Raw genomic sequence first — 14,448 nt, 5'->3', positions numbered from 1 at the left:
AAATGTACTGGTCCCAGAAAGCCTGTTTGCCCAATGAATATTAATTCATAATAGTGCTACTATTCCAAGTGGAAAAAAATCCTATAAAAATTAATAAGTAAGTGTTTACTATAGTCTTTAAAACCTATCTCTATAAAGGGGAGAATACATTTATTATAAATAATAAGAAATATGGAAATCTCATGGAGTGCATTTAAACATGACAGAAATCACAGTATCTTAATCCTGGCAGATTTAGAAAATTGAAGAGAATCTAATAAATAGGTGACTGAAGGACACGTGAATCTGGTTTCCATGCTATTAAAAAAATACATAAACTCCCCAGGCATGTTAATTTTTGACGAATAAACCATAAACCGTGACAGGAGATTATCACAGGAGACCTCTAGTTCATTTGCATGAATTTCCGAATGGAACTCCCTCCACACTCTTCAAAAAGTATTAATTTAGATTAAGACATGAGTGATCATCATTTTAAACTGTTATTCAAGTAAACAGAACCCTGTGTCATGAAAACTCAAATTGGTGTATTTTTATGTAACATCTGGGATATTTCTCTCCATTTTAGAGTTGATTTTTCCTCAGGCAACGTGGAGATTCCACTCCTAGGTCTCTGTTGCCTTCCATTTGGTGCACATTGCTGAGCCTTTAAGAAGTAATGTCATTTTGAGACTCCCACATTTTATTGTTTTGTAAAATTTAGTCCAATTAAGGAAATATTGCTCTGTTTTTAAAAGTAGTCTTGGGTAAAGGGATAAAAGTCTGGCTTATTAATCTTTTCTGATCTTTCTTACCTTATGTGGTAATACTTCCCTAGTAACCATCCCCTGTAACAAAATAGTCCAAGTATAGAGTACAAAGTATGATGACACAGACTTGCTTTCTATATTTTCAAATGCAGATTTGAGAGTGAAATAATCGAATTAATTTTTTACTACTAAGTAAAATAAAAGATGAAAGTGAGAACCATAGTATAGATGTTGTCTGGAGCAAGGAAACATTTTCACATTGCTAATTGTGGTATTAATTTACAATCCACCTGATTGTGGACCTACTTAATCCTTTTTTCCCTGGTGGTAAAATGGAGGTAAAAATACTCTCCTGCCATTCCCAGAAGTTGTGGAAGTTTATGTATTGCAGATTGCTTTCACTTTTGTGGGAAACATAGAGCCTTCCAAGAAATGCTGTGGGTCTCTCCTAGTTGCCTAGTTATTATGCACTAGGTTGAATCTCCAAGTGTATTTCTACAAGCCAATTACTACTACAAACTTCCCTGCTGAGTTCAGGTCATCAGACAATTGTTGAGTACTGGGCTGGAAGTCAGACCTACTAAAGATCATTGGCTCTTGTTATCAGTTTCCAGATGAGAGTGTTTTTCCCGCTCCGTTTCTGTTTTTATGCATTTGAATCTGCTGAGTCTGATCATTGTAACCTCTCAGTTACACCTTCAGAATTCTGGAGTAGATTTGAGTTAACTATATTGGCATAGTTCAACTTTTTCCAACATCAACTGGAATATTCGGTGTATCACTCCAGGTAACTATAACAATAAATCTGCTTCCTCTTCATACAGTTAGAATAGCCAGGTTGATATTGGAACTGTTTATTCTTTCTTTGTTGTGTACCATATTAATCTAAATTTTTGTGAGTGGTATTGAAATAAAGGTTGTTATTTTTTTGCTGATCTTTTTTATGTCCCATGTTCCCATCAGATGTTTTTCTCTTCTTACTTTTTCATGTAATGTAACACCAAGATTCCCACCCACAAGGGAAAAGACTCTTTTCAAAAAAGGCTTGTTGCATTGGCAAGAATGTAGTCTTGTCTTCCTATAACGTTTCAATGGTAGCTACTGCAAAGAAAAGACAACATTGTTAGCAGGATCCAAATTGCACTTGTGTGATAGCTTTCTTGAAAAAAGGGCATGTTCTCTCAAGTACTGTATATAGCATGTATAGTAACTTCTGATGTGCAGTTGTCATGGTAATGAAAATGCAGTGGTCCTTTGTGCTCCATTTGAGTAAACAGACACAGACAACTTAGGGAACTTTATGAGTTGTAAATTATTTCTGGTCCATGGCTGTACAGAGTGCTGAGCACATTCATGTTTAAACATCTTTCTAGTTGTGTGTTTTCCGGAGCAAGCAAATGTAATTTATGCTTCAGAACTAATAAGAACATGTCTTCTCTTGGCATTGCTCATTCATCTGAAATATGTTCATTGATACCTGAGGGGAAGGAGAGTTAATGAATCACAAAACAAAATCATAGTGGGGGGAAATTGTGTCCCTCACTCTTTCCAGAGACTAGTTTCTGATAATTGCTATTAAATGGACTAAATAATTCTTTTAAAATCATATCCTTTTCTTACTTTATCAAATTGGAGGTGCTTAAAATATATAGTGCAGGTATGGATTCTTAACTCTTTAATAAGTGTCCATTTAACAATCAAGTATCTTTATAAACATGTTATATAATTACTTTCTTCTTAAATCATTAACATTTTCAGTTGTTTAAAAGTATTTCAAAAGAACATATAACTTATCTCAATTTATTTTATCTGGTGTATTTACATACATCTTATTTTGCTTCTTTTTTTTTTTTTAACATACTTGATTCAATTGTACTCCAATCATGGTACAGAAATGACAGGTAAATTTTACTAAAATCTTAACATTGTCGTAGTTCTGTGATTTGTCCACTTGACTTTTTCCATTTTGTCTTTGTGGACCATTTGCATTTATTGGAGGTTATATCCATGGCAACCTATAATTTTATTTTCCCATGAATATAAATTTAGGCTAAAATGTCAGTTTTTTACATTAACATCTAATGGTGACATTTCTCAAATTCAAGCCTGATGCTGTTGAATTCCCTAACTTCAACTTATTGTGAATGTGTCTCTGGTAAATTTTGTCCACTCTTGTCACTTGGCAAGTTAACATAATTACAAACGTAATAACACAAATTACGAAATGTCCATATGTGACACTGCAGTCTTATTGATCTAAGAATGCAATGTTGCTGTTTTTAAAGTGTGTGTTTCCTTTTTTGCCCCTTGGCAGATTTGCATAGAACATTCAAAATGCTCTATGGCTTTTAAGGCACAATCTTATTCAAAATTGCATTTAAAGTAATAGCTCTGGAATGCCAGAGATTTCAGAAAATTTGCTTTCTGGTGTCCCCTTCCCTTTGCAGCGGTATTGTTTCTACTGCTGCATTCACTCATCTGAGACCCTTGTAATGACCCTTATTCACAGCCAAACTCCAACTGAGAAACCACCCATTCTGTCATCACTTGAAGATAAAAACCACCCTCTTCATGGCTCCTCCCAGCTTTGCCTCTAAGACTGAGGCAAACAACTTAGTCTTCGCATTAAGTTCTATCACTGATGGAGAAGGTTTCTTTCTGCCCCGACTGTTAACCAGCCAGAGCTGGGCTGCATGCTCAGACTCGGCAGGAGGCTTTGCTGTAACAAGCCAGGTCATGTCCGAAGGCAGTAACTCTTAAGAGATTCTAAGCATAAGGTCAGTTACTTACTTAATGCTAAAGTTATTTGACACTTCAGGCCTGAGCCAGCCGTGAGCCCAATGATCCCTTCTTCCCTAAGCATGATGAGTAGAACTGTTCCCTTGAAAATCATAAGCAGAAAGTGTTTCAGATGCAAAGAAAGTCCCCACAGGCTCTTGTGCCATGCTGGAAGTCAGCCCCTTCCAAAGATCATTTGCTCTGGTTATCAGTTTCCAGATGAGAGTGTTTTCCTCCTCCCTTTCTGTTCTTATTCATTTGAATCTGCTGAGTCTGACCATTGTAATTATCCCTGGTATTCATTTTGTCAGAGTATATTAGTGAGACATCAATAATATGGATCAGCCCATTCACTTTCTACTTATTTGGTTGTATTGATTCAGTTTAAATAAAAGTCAACCTACTGTATAATGTTTGTTTACCCTGACCCTTGCTGAGCATTTCCACATCCTCACAGACTATGTTTGTGTCATTTGTTTGACTAAAAATACTTAGTTTCCTTGGAGTTCCCATGTGACAGTATGCCAGCGCTGGCCTAAGCTAAACTCACTTTCTCAATAGGACTGATGGACGCCGCTGGTCGTTGGCTTCTCTCCCTTCCTCTGGCTATGGGACAAACACACCCAGCTCTACAGTCTCTGTAAGTGCCTGACTTTTCTTTTTTTTTCTCTTCCTCACAACAACAGAGCTATTACACAGGCAGTGTTTTCTCTGGGTGTTTCCTGGTAGGGAGGAGAAGATAAATTCTGCATGTCTGCCACTCTGAGTAAGCAACGCATCAAATGATGGCCTGACAGACATAAAAAGGACATACTTTCACTGCAAGCTTTTAAACTGTAGTGCATAAATTGAGTAAGTTCCAGGATCACACGTTTGGAGGAGACTGGAAGCTTTCATTTTAATAGCATTTGGTGTAGTTTGGGGGGAAAAACACAGTCTAGTTTTATTGCTTTGGTTCCATGCCAGTGACATTAGTGCTAAAAATGCCATTGAACTTTCACAGACTGGGTCTTTCTTCCTATGTGGCTTAGATAGAGGTTTGTTTTGTTCTGTTTTTTTTCTCTCCTTCAAAGAAAGAAAAGGCAAGTCTTAATTTATGCCTTCTAGGTAAGAACTTTCTTTTAAGAAGAAATTAAAACAACTTGGAAGAAGGTTAAGATAAATAGAGACATGGTGGAATTATGAAAATAGGATAGAGGAAAATGGATACTCTTGCCCCAAACTTAACATTTCAACAAGAGACCTAACAATTACTGGAAACAACTCAGTAGGTTAGAGCTATGTTTTTTTAGTTTACATTAGTAATCATATGGGATAACTGTATCTGCAGGGCTGTAGAAACAAGGTGGTCATTTAGAAAGGCCTAGTAGGTTGCAGGTGTTCAATATATGAAGTGATCTAGCTCTATTTGTACCAGCGAGGAATGTGGACCTAGAGCCTCATTTTGTCAAAATCTCTGGTTTATTGTTTAGGGATATCCATCTATTGTGTTTTTTATAGCCCCCAGCACTCCATTAAGCACATAGATTTAGCCACTTAATAACACTTGAATGACAAGAAACTACAGTTAAATAGATAAATTCTAACTGGTATCACCTCTGCCTTCTACTGATGTATTTCCAGAATTCCAAGTATAATAATATAGTGTAGATTTTCTGGTGTGCCTTTAAAACCAATTTGTTAAAAACTGTTGCATTATTTTTACCATCTCTTTTTGATATTTCATTGAGCAAAGGTAATTTATTTTTCTATCCATTATTCCATTTTGTTGTGATATATGAGTCTATTGTCCATTTAGATCATATTTTTAGAAACATGCTAACACCCTTGAGTGATTTCAGAGGCACATCAGCATCAGTAAAGGATGCTTAAAAATCCTGAATAGCATGAATGAGTAAAATTGTCAGTAAATAATAGTGAAGTCATCCTTGATTCTTATGGCAGTCACTATCAGTGGTTATTGGCCAGTATTTTAGACGTGTCTTTTAACTCTAAATTTTTTTTTTTAATTTCGACTCTAACACCTTGCATTGCCTTCAGTCAAGTTTTATTATAACTTGGACATAGAAATCTCTCTTTTGCAAGAAAAATAGGGGAGAGTTCAGGATTTGTATTCTTTCCATCTTTAGTAAGTCATTCATTTTTAAAAGTGAATCCATAATAAAAGGTGAGCTACATAAAATTGGACCCTGTTTGGTAAAAAATAATTTTTAAAATAATTTTGTTTTATAAATACTTGTTATATGCCAGGCCCTGGTCTAAATTCTTAAAATGCATTGGCTCATTTAATCTTAGCAACATCCCCTATCAGGCAATTGCTGTTGTTTTGTTCATTGTATGGGCCAGAAATCTGAGGCACAGAGAGACTGTTTAACTGAGTGACTGTTTACTGTCCCCTTGTTTTCTCAGTAAGAATATGGTGAGCAGTTTTAGAACCCAGTCTCTTGGCTCTTTTAAAGGAATTTACATGGCATTTCTTCAGATAAACCTTGTAATTAATAAAGCTGACCTGGTCATCAGTCAAAATGGAATCGTTGCTGTCTCTAAATTCTGTATATGCCTACAGAAGACACCCCCAAGACCGTTTTTAGTCTACACACATACTTTGTGTTTCTAACAGCTCTTCTCTGAAGTGTTTATTTGATTGAAGACATTAGTATCATATAATTATTGGGCTCAATATTCCTATTTTTTCCTCCCAAATGAAATTTGAGCTTCCAGAATTACTCCTTTTGCCAACAGACAGAAGGGACTGTTTAGATTATGAACTGCAGGTGCTGTAGTGTGAAAGTTCAATTATTTTTTCTCTTTATTGGTTATTGATAAAAGTGATGAGTGAAAAACTAGAAAAGCTACTTCTCTATTTTTCTCAGTTTCTTTGTGGTCCTACTCTTTAAATATTAGGGCAGAAAGTGTGTAAAACTTCTTAGTAGTTGGCAGGTTTTTCTTTTCTAAAGCTAATCTGAATCACTCTTAAATTCTCATTTCCCTGGGTTAACTGTTAGTCATTTAGCCAATCAGAAATGTACTTTAACTATTTAAAAAATCAAATGTAGAATATATACAAATAAAATTGCAAGCACTTTGAAAATATAGTTTAAACTTTACAGATAATTTCAGCTGTTGTCTGAATGCCAGACTGAAATGTAAACATTATAATATCTGTATCCTTTGGTTATTATGGAAACTGCAAAATTGCTAAATGTTAAAAATGCTATATTCTGAAATTGGAAAGATTTAGCCAGATGAAGTATATCAGTCCTTCCAGAGAATATTCAGTGTTGCAATTTCTTCTAACATCACAGTTTGCAGTTAAAATTAATTTGTGGAGCTTTTCCAATATATTCAGATAATTCTTAATTTTGAAATAAGTACTATAGAATTGTAGCAGTCAGAAGACATTCTCCCATGTGTTTCTTACCAGATAAATTATTTTCTGCTCAGTGAAAGTACAGAAATAAGAATATAAGTACTAATAAAAATATGAGGTATGTCTATAAAATGATATGATTTAATAAAAAGTAGAAACTTGTATGTGCATATGAATACTCTCCTTTGCAAAATGGTTACCTGCAGAGACTAAATGCTTATTGAATGATATCATGACTCAGAACATGGTTTTGGAACTCTAATTGCCTTAAGAACTAGCAGCATAATTTTTTTGGTATATCTTCATTCTTTGGACCCTTCTCTGAAGTCAATAGATACTGTTCCTGTGCAAGTACAGTTGCATAATATCTTGAGCCTGGTGTGTTTTGGAATTTTCACTTTGAGAAAGGTAATATCCCTGTTCTGTACATAACAGACCAGCAACGGTGGGGCCAGCTGCTTATAATCAAATGTATTAGTATTTCTGCAGCAGCTTGAATCAACATTCACACTAAGTAGATTAAATAAATATTTTAAACAGCTTCACATCAGTTCAATTGGTGCTTTGCCACCAAAAGAGATTACTGTAAACTTAGGAATAAACTTCTGAGTTTGTGGGTTTTGAAATCTTGGATACAGGATTGTGGACATTGATTTACCTTTGAGACATATCTATAGATTCTTAATTCTGTTTTTCTATTTGCTAATTTCCTTATCTTTCCTCTGATCACCACTGCTTATCTCCTGCTTGCATTGATTTTATTTTTTTTCTTGATTTCTTGACTTGATTTAGTTCATGTGTTTTATTTCTTTTTTCTTAGTGAAAAGTGTTTAAGGCCATGACTGTACTTACTGAATAGAGCTTTGATTTATCTCATAAGTCTTTCTAGTAGTGTTCTCATTTTTTTTATTGCTTGTAAAATAATCTCATTACATTATAAAAATTCCTTTGTCTCAATATGTACTAAGATGTTTTATAATTTCAAGTTATAGGAATAATTTTTAAGCTTTAGGCGTTAATTTCTAGTTTTGCTACATTACAGTGTTTTAGTATTTATGGAGGGTACTCTTAATATAATGATTTTTTAAAAAATGCTAATGAGAACTGACATTTTAAAATAAGTAGTATCTTTCAAAATGTGCTTATTCTAACTATGTTTCCATTTACTAAAAAATTTCTCAGTCTCTTTAATTAGAATTACTTAGAGACTTTACGTCCAACTAAAAATGAAAACAATAGTTTCTTTGCTTTTTAGTTAAATGTTTCAGATTGATTAAAAGCAGGGTTATTTAGCTGTTCACCTTTCCTGTCTTTCCTTGTTCCAAATGTTGAATGACGATTTCTAAAAAGCAAATCTACAGGCGTGTAACAAAAAACTCAACACGACTTGAAAGGTTTTTTTTTTTTTTATTTTAAGTTATAGTCTCAACCCTTCACTCTCCCCGAGAAAAAGGAATAAAGACAATTCAATTCCAGATTTTAAAACAGTGGCTTTATTGAGAAAAGTATCTTCTTTAATCCTTCCCCTGTTTTACTCATGGCACACTCTGATGCATTATAAAGAGAGGTTTCGTTGCCTTATTGACCATCTCATATCATATCATTTATTTTATGTTATTTACCTAAAAGTCAGTATTTGATTTTGAGCAGCAGTAAACTTGGGGGTGCCATGTTCAGCTGAAAGCTAATCTGCGATACAGTGCTCCCTAATGTCACTCCAGTGATCACTTTCTTGCTTTGGCTTTGACTGGTTCTGATCCATTTTCAGAGCCTGGGTTTTCTCCAGAGAGAAAACTACCTTTTGGGAAATTATAAACAAATGAGGCAAAATATGGAAAGCATTTTGAACTCTGAGAGAGAACATCAAGTTATACATTTAGGCAGTAGGTCTTACAACTTTAACCTGAAAAAGAAACAATAAAAATGGTAGTATTACCCAAGTTTAACTCATCTATCTCTCCTATTCTTTTGAAGAGTTTCTTTCTGAGGTAGTTATGTGACCTCACTTTGGTTTGTTTCAGTCATCCTGTTCCTCCCAGGAGAAGTTGCATCAGTTACCATACCAACCAACACCGGACGAGTTACACTTCTTGTCGAAACATTTCTGTACCACCGAAAGCATCGCCACTGAGAACAGATGCAGGAACACGCCGATGCGCCCCCGTTCCCGAAGTCTGAGGTGTGTGGGCCTGGCTGAAAACCATTACTTAATTGAATTCTCTATTTTCAAATATTTTGAGTGAAGACTTTGGTCCTTTAGTTCATATGTGTGTGAACTGACTTGCAAACTATTACAAATATAGCGTGATGTTTCCATGTACACATAATATTGTTAATGACCACTGAAAGGCATCTTATAATTTTCCTTTTCAGTTCTCACAATTTGCTGATTGCAGCAGTGGTAGTAATCATGATGGTCTCAGGACTACCTATGAAAACGTCTAGCCACTGGAAATTTCAAGGCATTGCAAAAGCAGTTAATGTTGTTATGTTAAGAGGTAACAGCTTGGTGGGAATAGAACGACAACAAGAATAGGAGGATTTTTTTAAATTCCAGATTCCATATTACAAAATATCTTTTTATTCTTTCTTCCCGTCATAAGTCTTACTTTCTCTAAGACTGTGAACACATTTTTAGGAGTTTGTGTCACCTGAAGTTTGTGGATGCCAAATGTAGTCCACCTGACACTGAATAGGGCCAGTTTTACTGTGAGTTTGTTTCTTCAGGAAGCAGAATCTAAAACAGAGCTTCGTGTTCAGGATGTTTCTCTGGGAGTGGTTTTGAAATTAGCACCTGTGGGAGGGAAGGGGGAGGCAGGATTGGGCAGAGGAAGAAGTCCAGCAGCTTTAGCCAACTCCACAGAGAGCTCGGGAACGACAGGACTCAGCAGAGTTGCTCCCTTGGCCCAATTGTGCCTTCGTTTATATCCCTACCTCAGTCATTGTGTCCCTCACTGGATGTGGCACCCTGGGAAAGACTCAGCCTCAGGCGAGATGACTTCTTGCAGCTGATGCCATCCCTGCAGGGACTGACAGCTGAAGGTTTCTGTGGACAGCATTCCCAGCAGCCGGGCAACAGGTCCTTCTTTGAAGGAGGGATCAGGACAGGGCATCACCTTGTCCACTGCAGTATGAGATCTTGATGCTATAGAATTAGTGAACTTTGATATCTTAAGGTTTTATTATATTAAAAAATAGCTTGTTTATTAGGTGGTCAGTTGAATATCAAAGTTTAATGAGAAGCAATTTGCCTTTGTTCTTTTTGTCTTCACTTAGTCTCATAAGCTAATAGTAAATATAGCCACACTGGATAATTGTGAGACATGTTAGATTATTCTGAGATATGGAATTAACAACTGGTTTTACTATTTCATCTACAGGCACCGTGTTTTACCACATGGGTGCCATTTTTTTAATTAAAGGAATTCCTAAGATGCGTAGTATAAGCTGTATCCCTTTAGGAATATAAATACACTGAAGTTGCACAACTATATGCCACTAGGAAGGAAGATGAACCTACTATTGAAAGAGTAAAGAAGAATGCACAACAGTTGTATGCCTCTGTTTCATATTATACATAATGCCTGCCTCAGCATCCCAGATAAATATTTGCTAGGCTAGAAAATGAATTTCAGTCATGACACCTGTGCCATGGAAGACTCAGACCTTTTCAGTGGTGTGTGGCAGACCGCAGGTGTATGATAAAAGTGTGAAATTACACTGTTAAACGTGTCCTAGATGTTGCTGTTTGTAGCTACCCTATTTTGTTTTATTTTGCAGTTTGTTAATTGTTTTCCAGATCTTACGCAAGCTCACACTACGTGCAGAATATAATTTCAATTTACAAACACTTTCTGAACTAGTATTGTAACTATGATGATTTTGTGACATTCCACTTCTTGAGCTTTCTTTTTCAGTCCTATTCAGTGTCTCTGTGTTTGTGGGAATATATGTGTGCATGTGTACTAATGACTGATTTTGTAGTTTATTATCTAATATACTTTTCTTACAAAGGTTGCATAGTACTTTTGATGCAGCTGACTGTTTATAAATAAAAAGCTTATTTTCATTTCATGCTGTGGCAAGTTTAAAAGGGTAATTTGCTTTGCTTGCAGCCCTGGACGTTCTCCCGCCTGCTGTGACCATGAAATAATTATGATGAACCATGTCTACAAAGAAAGGTTCCCAAAGGTAATGAATTGAATTGAAGATGCCTAGCATCTAAACGAACAGGCAACATAGGTTTTTAGTCTGTAAGGTCGTTTTGTTATGGGAAGTAAGGGTCCAATCTGTGATGATTTGCATAAAACAGCTCCATAGTCTTAGAAAGAGAAAATAACTTTAAAAAAAAATGTTAAGCTAACAACTGCTGAGAACTAGCTGTGCTCTCTGTATGCTGAGCTGGCTCTAAAGTGGACCTGCCACTTATGCACCACACATGGGGGAGGCCTGGTGAGGTGCCGTAGGGAGGGTCTACTTTGAAAGGCCTCTAGACTGTGCACTTTGTACCCATGTTCTGGGCCTGCGCCATATTGTTAAGTAGAGACTGTTTTTCTCCATTAGAAGCCTGTAGATTGGTGTGTCATGAGAGGTTTTTTCCTCCACATTACTTTTCTGTGATTTCCCATCTCTTTAGACATTGTATTTCTAACCCTATTAATTTAGAAGAGAAGGCACAGTTGTCGTGTTCTCCAGTTAGACTGGTAAAAGAACGTCAATTGAGAGAGCAACTGTGAAGAGTTGCTGCCAAGCCCTTGGCTGCAAGGACCTGGTCCCATTAACTCACCTTGTTTCCACATCTTTCCCGCCAAAGCATTTCTGCACATTTGAGAAAAGGCCACTCTCCATGTTTTTCGTGATCCGCCCCCACAGCCTGTGTTGCCCTAAGCTGGAGAACAAATGAAAATCTTTGGCTTCATAAATCAAGAGTAGAGTACTTATTATTTGCAACTAACCCAGCATTGATGTCATTGATTAAAGCTGTTTTAGCTATTTATCACATGTCACTTGCTCACCAGGGAAACAGATACTGACTGTTACCTAGTTAATGCAGGTTAGGATATTAGAGGGGAGGAGGAGAGAGGAAGGAGAGGGAGTCTCCCTGCATATATAATTAATGTAAGTAAGGAATATAGATTAGGCAGTGGGTGACCACAGAGAATGAAATGAAAGTTGGAAAGGAAATTTTAGATTTATTTTACCAAGGGAGTCCCCCGGGACTTTTGCATAGGATGTAGCTTTTTGGGAAAAGAAGATGATACAAGATGTGTGCTCCTGGCACATTAAAACCTAGCCAAAAAAGATACATTTTTAGCTTAGGTCATGGAACTCTAGCAACATGCTGATGTTTAAGTACAAAAACATAAAGAAATATTTGATATTTTGGACAATCCATCTGAAAGAGCCCAAGATCTTAAATGAAAGCATAACAATTCACAGATACAATTTGAGTTACTTGAAGAAGCTTACAGGGACCATTTTACATTTGATAGAACACGGAAAAGGGAGATTATCATTCTGAAATATTGATTTCACTTATGTATCCTCATATCTTTATTTCACATGCTGAGGCTGCTGCTTTTTTGAAGCAACTTTTTAAGAACAGTTTTAGCTTCACAACAAAATTGAGCAGAAGGTACAAAGATTTCCCATGTACCTGGAAAGGCTATGTATGAACACCCCCCACATGCATTAGGGTTCATTCACCCTTTGTGTTGTACAATCAGTGGGTTCGGACAAATGTCTGATGACGTGTATGTACCATTATTTTATCAGAAGTGAGGCTTCTTTTAAATTTGATTTCTAGAATCCCATTTAATGACTTGTGGAGGTCTCTGAAAATGCTATAAAAAATGTGATGGTCGAATTGTTTACATGTGTGTTTCCTCGTATTACATCTGTGTATGTGTGTCTTCTCTATATAGGCTACAGCTCAGATGGAAGAACGTCTAAAGGAAATTATCACCAGCTACTCTCCTGACAACGTTCTACCCCTAGCAGATGGAGTGCTTAGTTTCACTCACCACCAGATTATTGAACTGGCTCGAGATTGCTTGGATAAATCCCACCAGGGCCTCATCACCTCACGATACTTCCTTGAATTACAGCACAAATTAGATAAGTTGCTACAGGAGGTAAGAACCATGCACCGTATAGTTTTCTGATTTATTTTGCTTTTCCCTGAAAAAAAATTCTTTTTTTTTTTTTTTTTTTGCTTATAAGTTATAACCATGAAATGGAGTTCACATTCCAGAGAAGCAAAGAAGAAGGAAAAAAAAAAAAAAAAGAAACTTACCTGATTGCTACTTGCTCTAAATTGATTCTGGTCATCATTTATAGTAATAGAAAATTAATGTAATAACCTTTACAGGAACCTTGGTACCCAACAATCTATGACTCTAGGATAAGTGGATTGTGAAGGATTTTGAAGCAGTGATTTCTTCCCCCTTTAACCATAAAGTTATAAATTGCCTGAGCGTATGTGTGTTATTTGATGATGCTATCTAGTTCTAATATCTGAAAAAGCTAAATGGAAAATTGCTGGCTTCTTCCAGGCTGTGTGTTCTATTAATTAACCTGCACGTGGTGCTGGGTAGTAAATGGCAACTTATATTTTCATTAGTGTCAGTTCTTTTTCTAACAAAATATCCAATTTCCAAAATGACAGATAAACACAGGTCCTGTCTAGGCCTAACACTTGCATGCCTAGCACCTGATAACACCCAGGACAGGAAGACAGTCTGTATGGGGGAATGGAATACATGTATAATATTGCTCTTCTGACTGAAATTGACCAGCCACAGCCTACAATGAAACCTATTTAGCCTATGTGTTTGTATATATTGTGTTTCTGTATCTCACAAGGCACAAATTATGCCTGTGTAAACATAATTATAGACACTTTTCTCTAAAACATCAATATGTAAATAATTGCAGAAAACTGAAGGAAAATATTAGCATCATAATTTTTGAGAACTCTAACTGTCCTTGCCCCTGCAGAATTTAGCTGGCCAGATAAGATCCTTCTCTGGCTGGCAACTGCTACTTTTCTCCCCTTTGCCATCTAGGCCTTCTATACTCTTTCCCAATTTCTCACATTGCAACTGACTGCAGTTCACTGAAGCAGTCCCTTTCAGACTATCCTTAGGGGTGAACACATTGTTTTGGGGGTTTTTCTGTTAATTTCTTACTTGGTATGGACCTGTTCTCTCCCGTAAACTAAAAGGAAAATGAATTTTACAGGAAAATGATCATATACTTGAGTTTCCTGGCAATGTAAAATTGCTAAATGAGTTACATTACAATATAAAATTGCTGTAAGAGTTGCACATGCTTACGCTTAAAATTGTACTTAGATATCTCATCACGCACAGATAACAGTCGTGGACTGGTCCCATTCCACAGGCTGCCCTTTGACTGCTCTACACTAGAGTATAAAGTCTCTGTGGGCACGGATATTATTTGCTTTGTTCACCTAGAATGGTGTGTGACACATAGAAGGACTTTAATATTTTTTGAGTGAATGGCTTCTGATACCCCTCAACTCACTGA

At 36.3% G+C, this 14,448-nt stretch overlaps 1 protein-coding gene across 6 annotated transcripts in view; it reads left to right on the top strand.

The window, feature by feature from the left end:
• The window catches only part of MAST4 (microtubule associated serine/threonine kinase family member 4), a 579,655-nt gene that overhangs the window by 499,697 nt on the left and 65,510 nt on the right, over positions 1-14,448 (top strand). For all 6 annotated transcript variants that reach the window (XM_073014718.1, XM_007974205.3, XM_073014721.1 and 3 more), the window contains 4 exons: positions 4,089-4,167; positions 8,919-9,076; positions 11,013-11,088; positions 12,822-13,031. In XM_073014718.1, the coding sequence (XP_072870819.1) occupies positions 4,089-4,167; positions 8,919-9,076; positions 11,013-11,088; positions 12,822-13,031 (523 nt within the window). The remainder of the gene's footprint in view (positions 1-4,088; positions 4,168-8,918; positions 9,077-11,012; positions 11,089-12,821; positions 13,032-14,448) is intronic.

The sequence above is a fragment of the Chlorocebus sabaeus genome, chromosome 4 (assembly GCF_047675955.1).
Source record: "Chlorocebus sabaeus isolate Y175 chromosome 4, mChlSab1.0.hap1, whole genome shotgun sequence".
Classification (NCBI taxonomy): Eukaryota; Metazoa; Chordata; class Mammalia; order Primates; family Cercopithecidae; genus Chlorocebus; species Chlorocebus sabaeus.
Note: the sequence above shows the minus strand (reverse complement) of the source record. Positions and strands in the feature narration are given on the sequence as shown.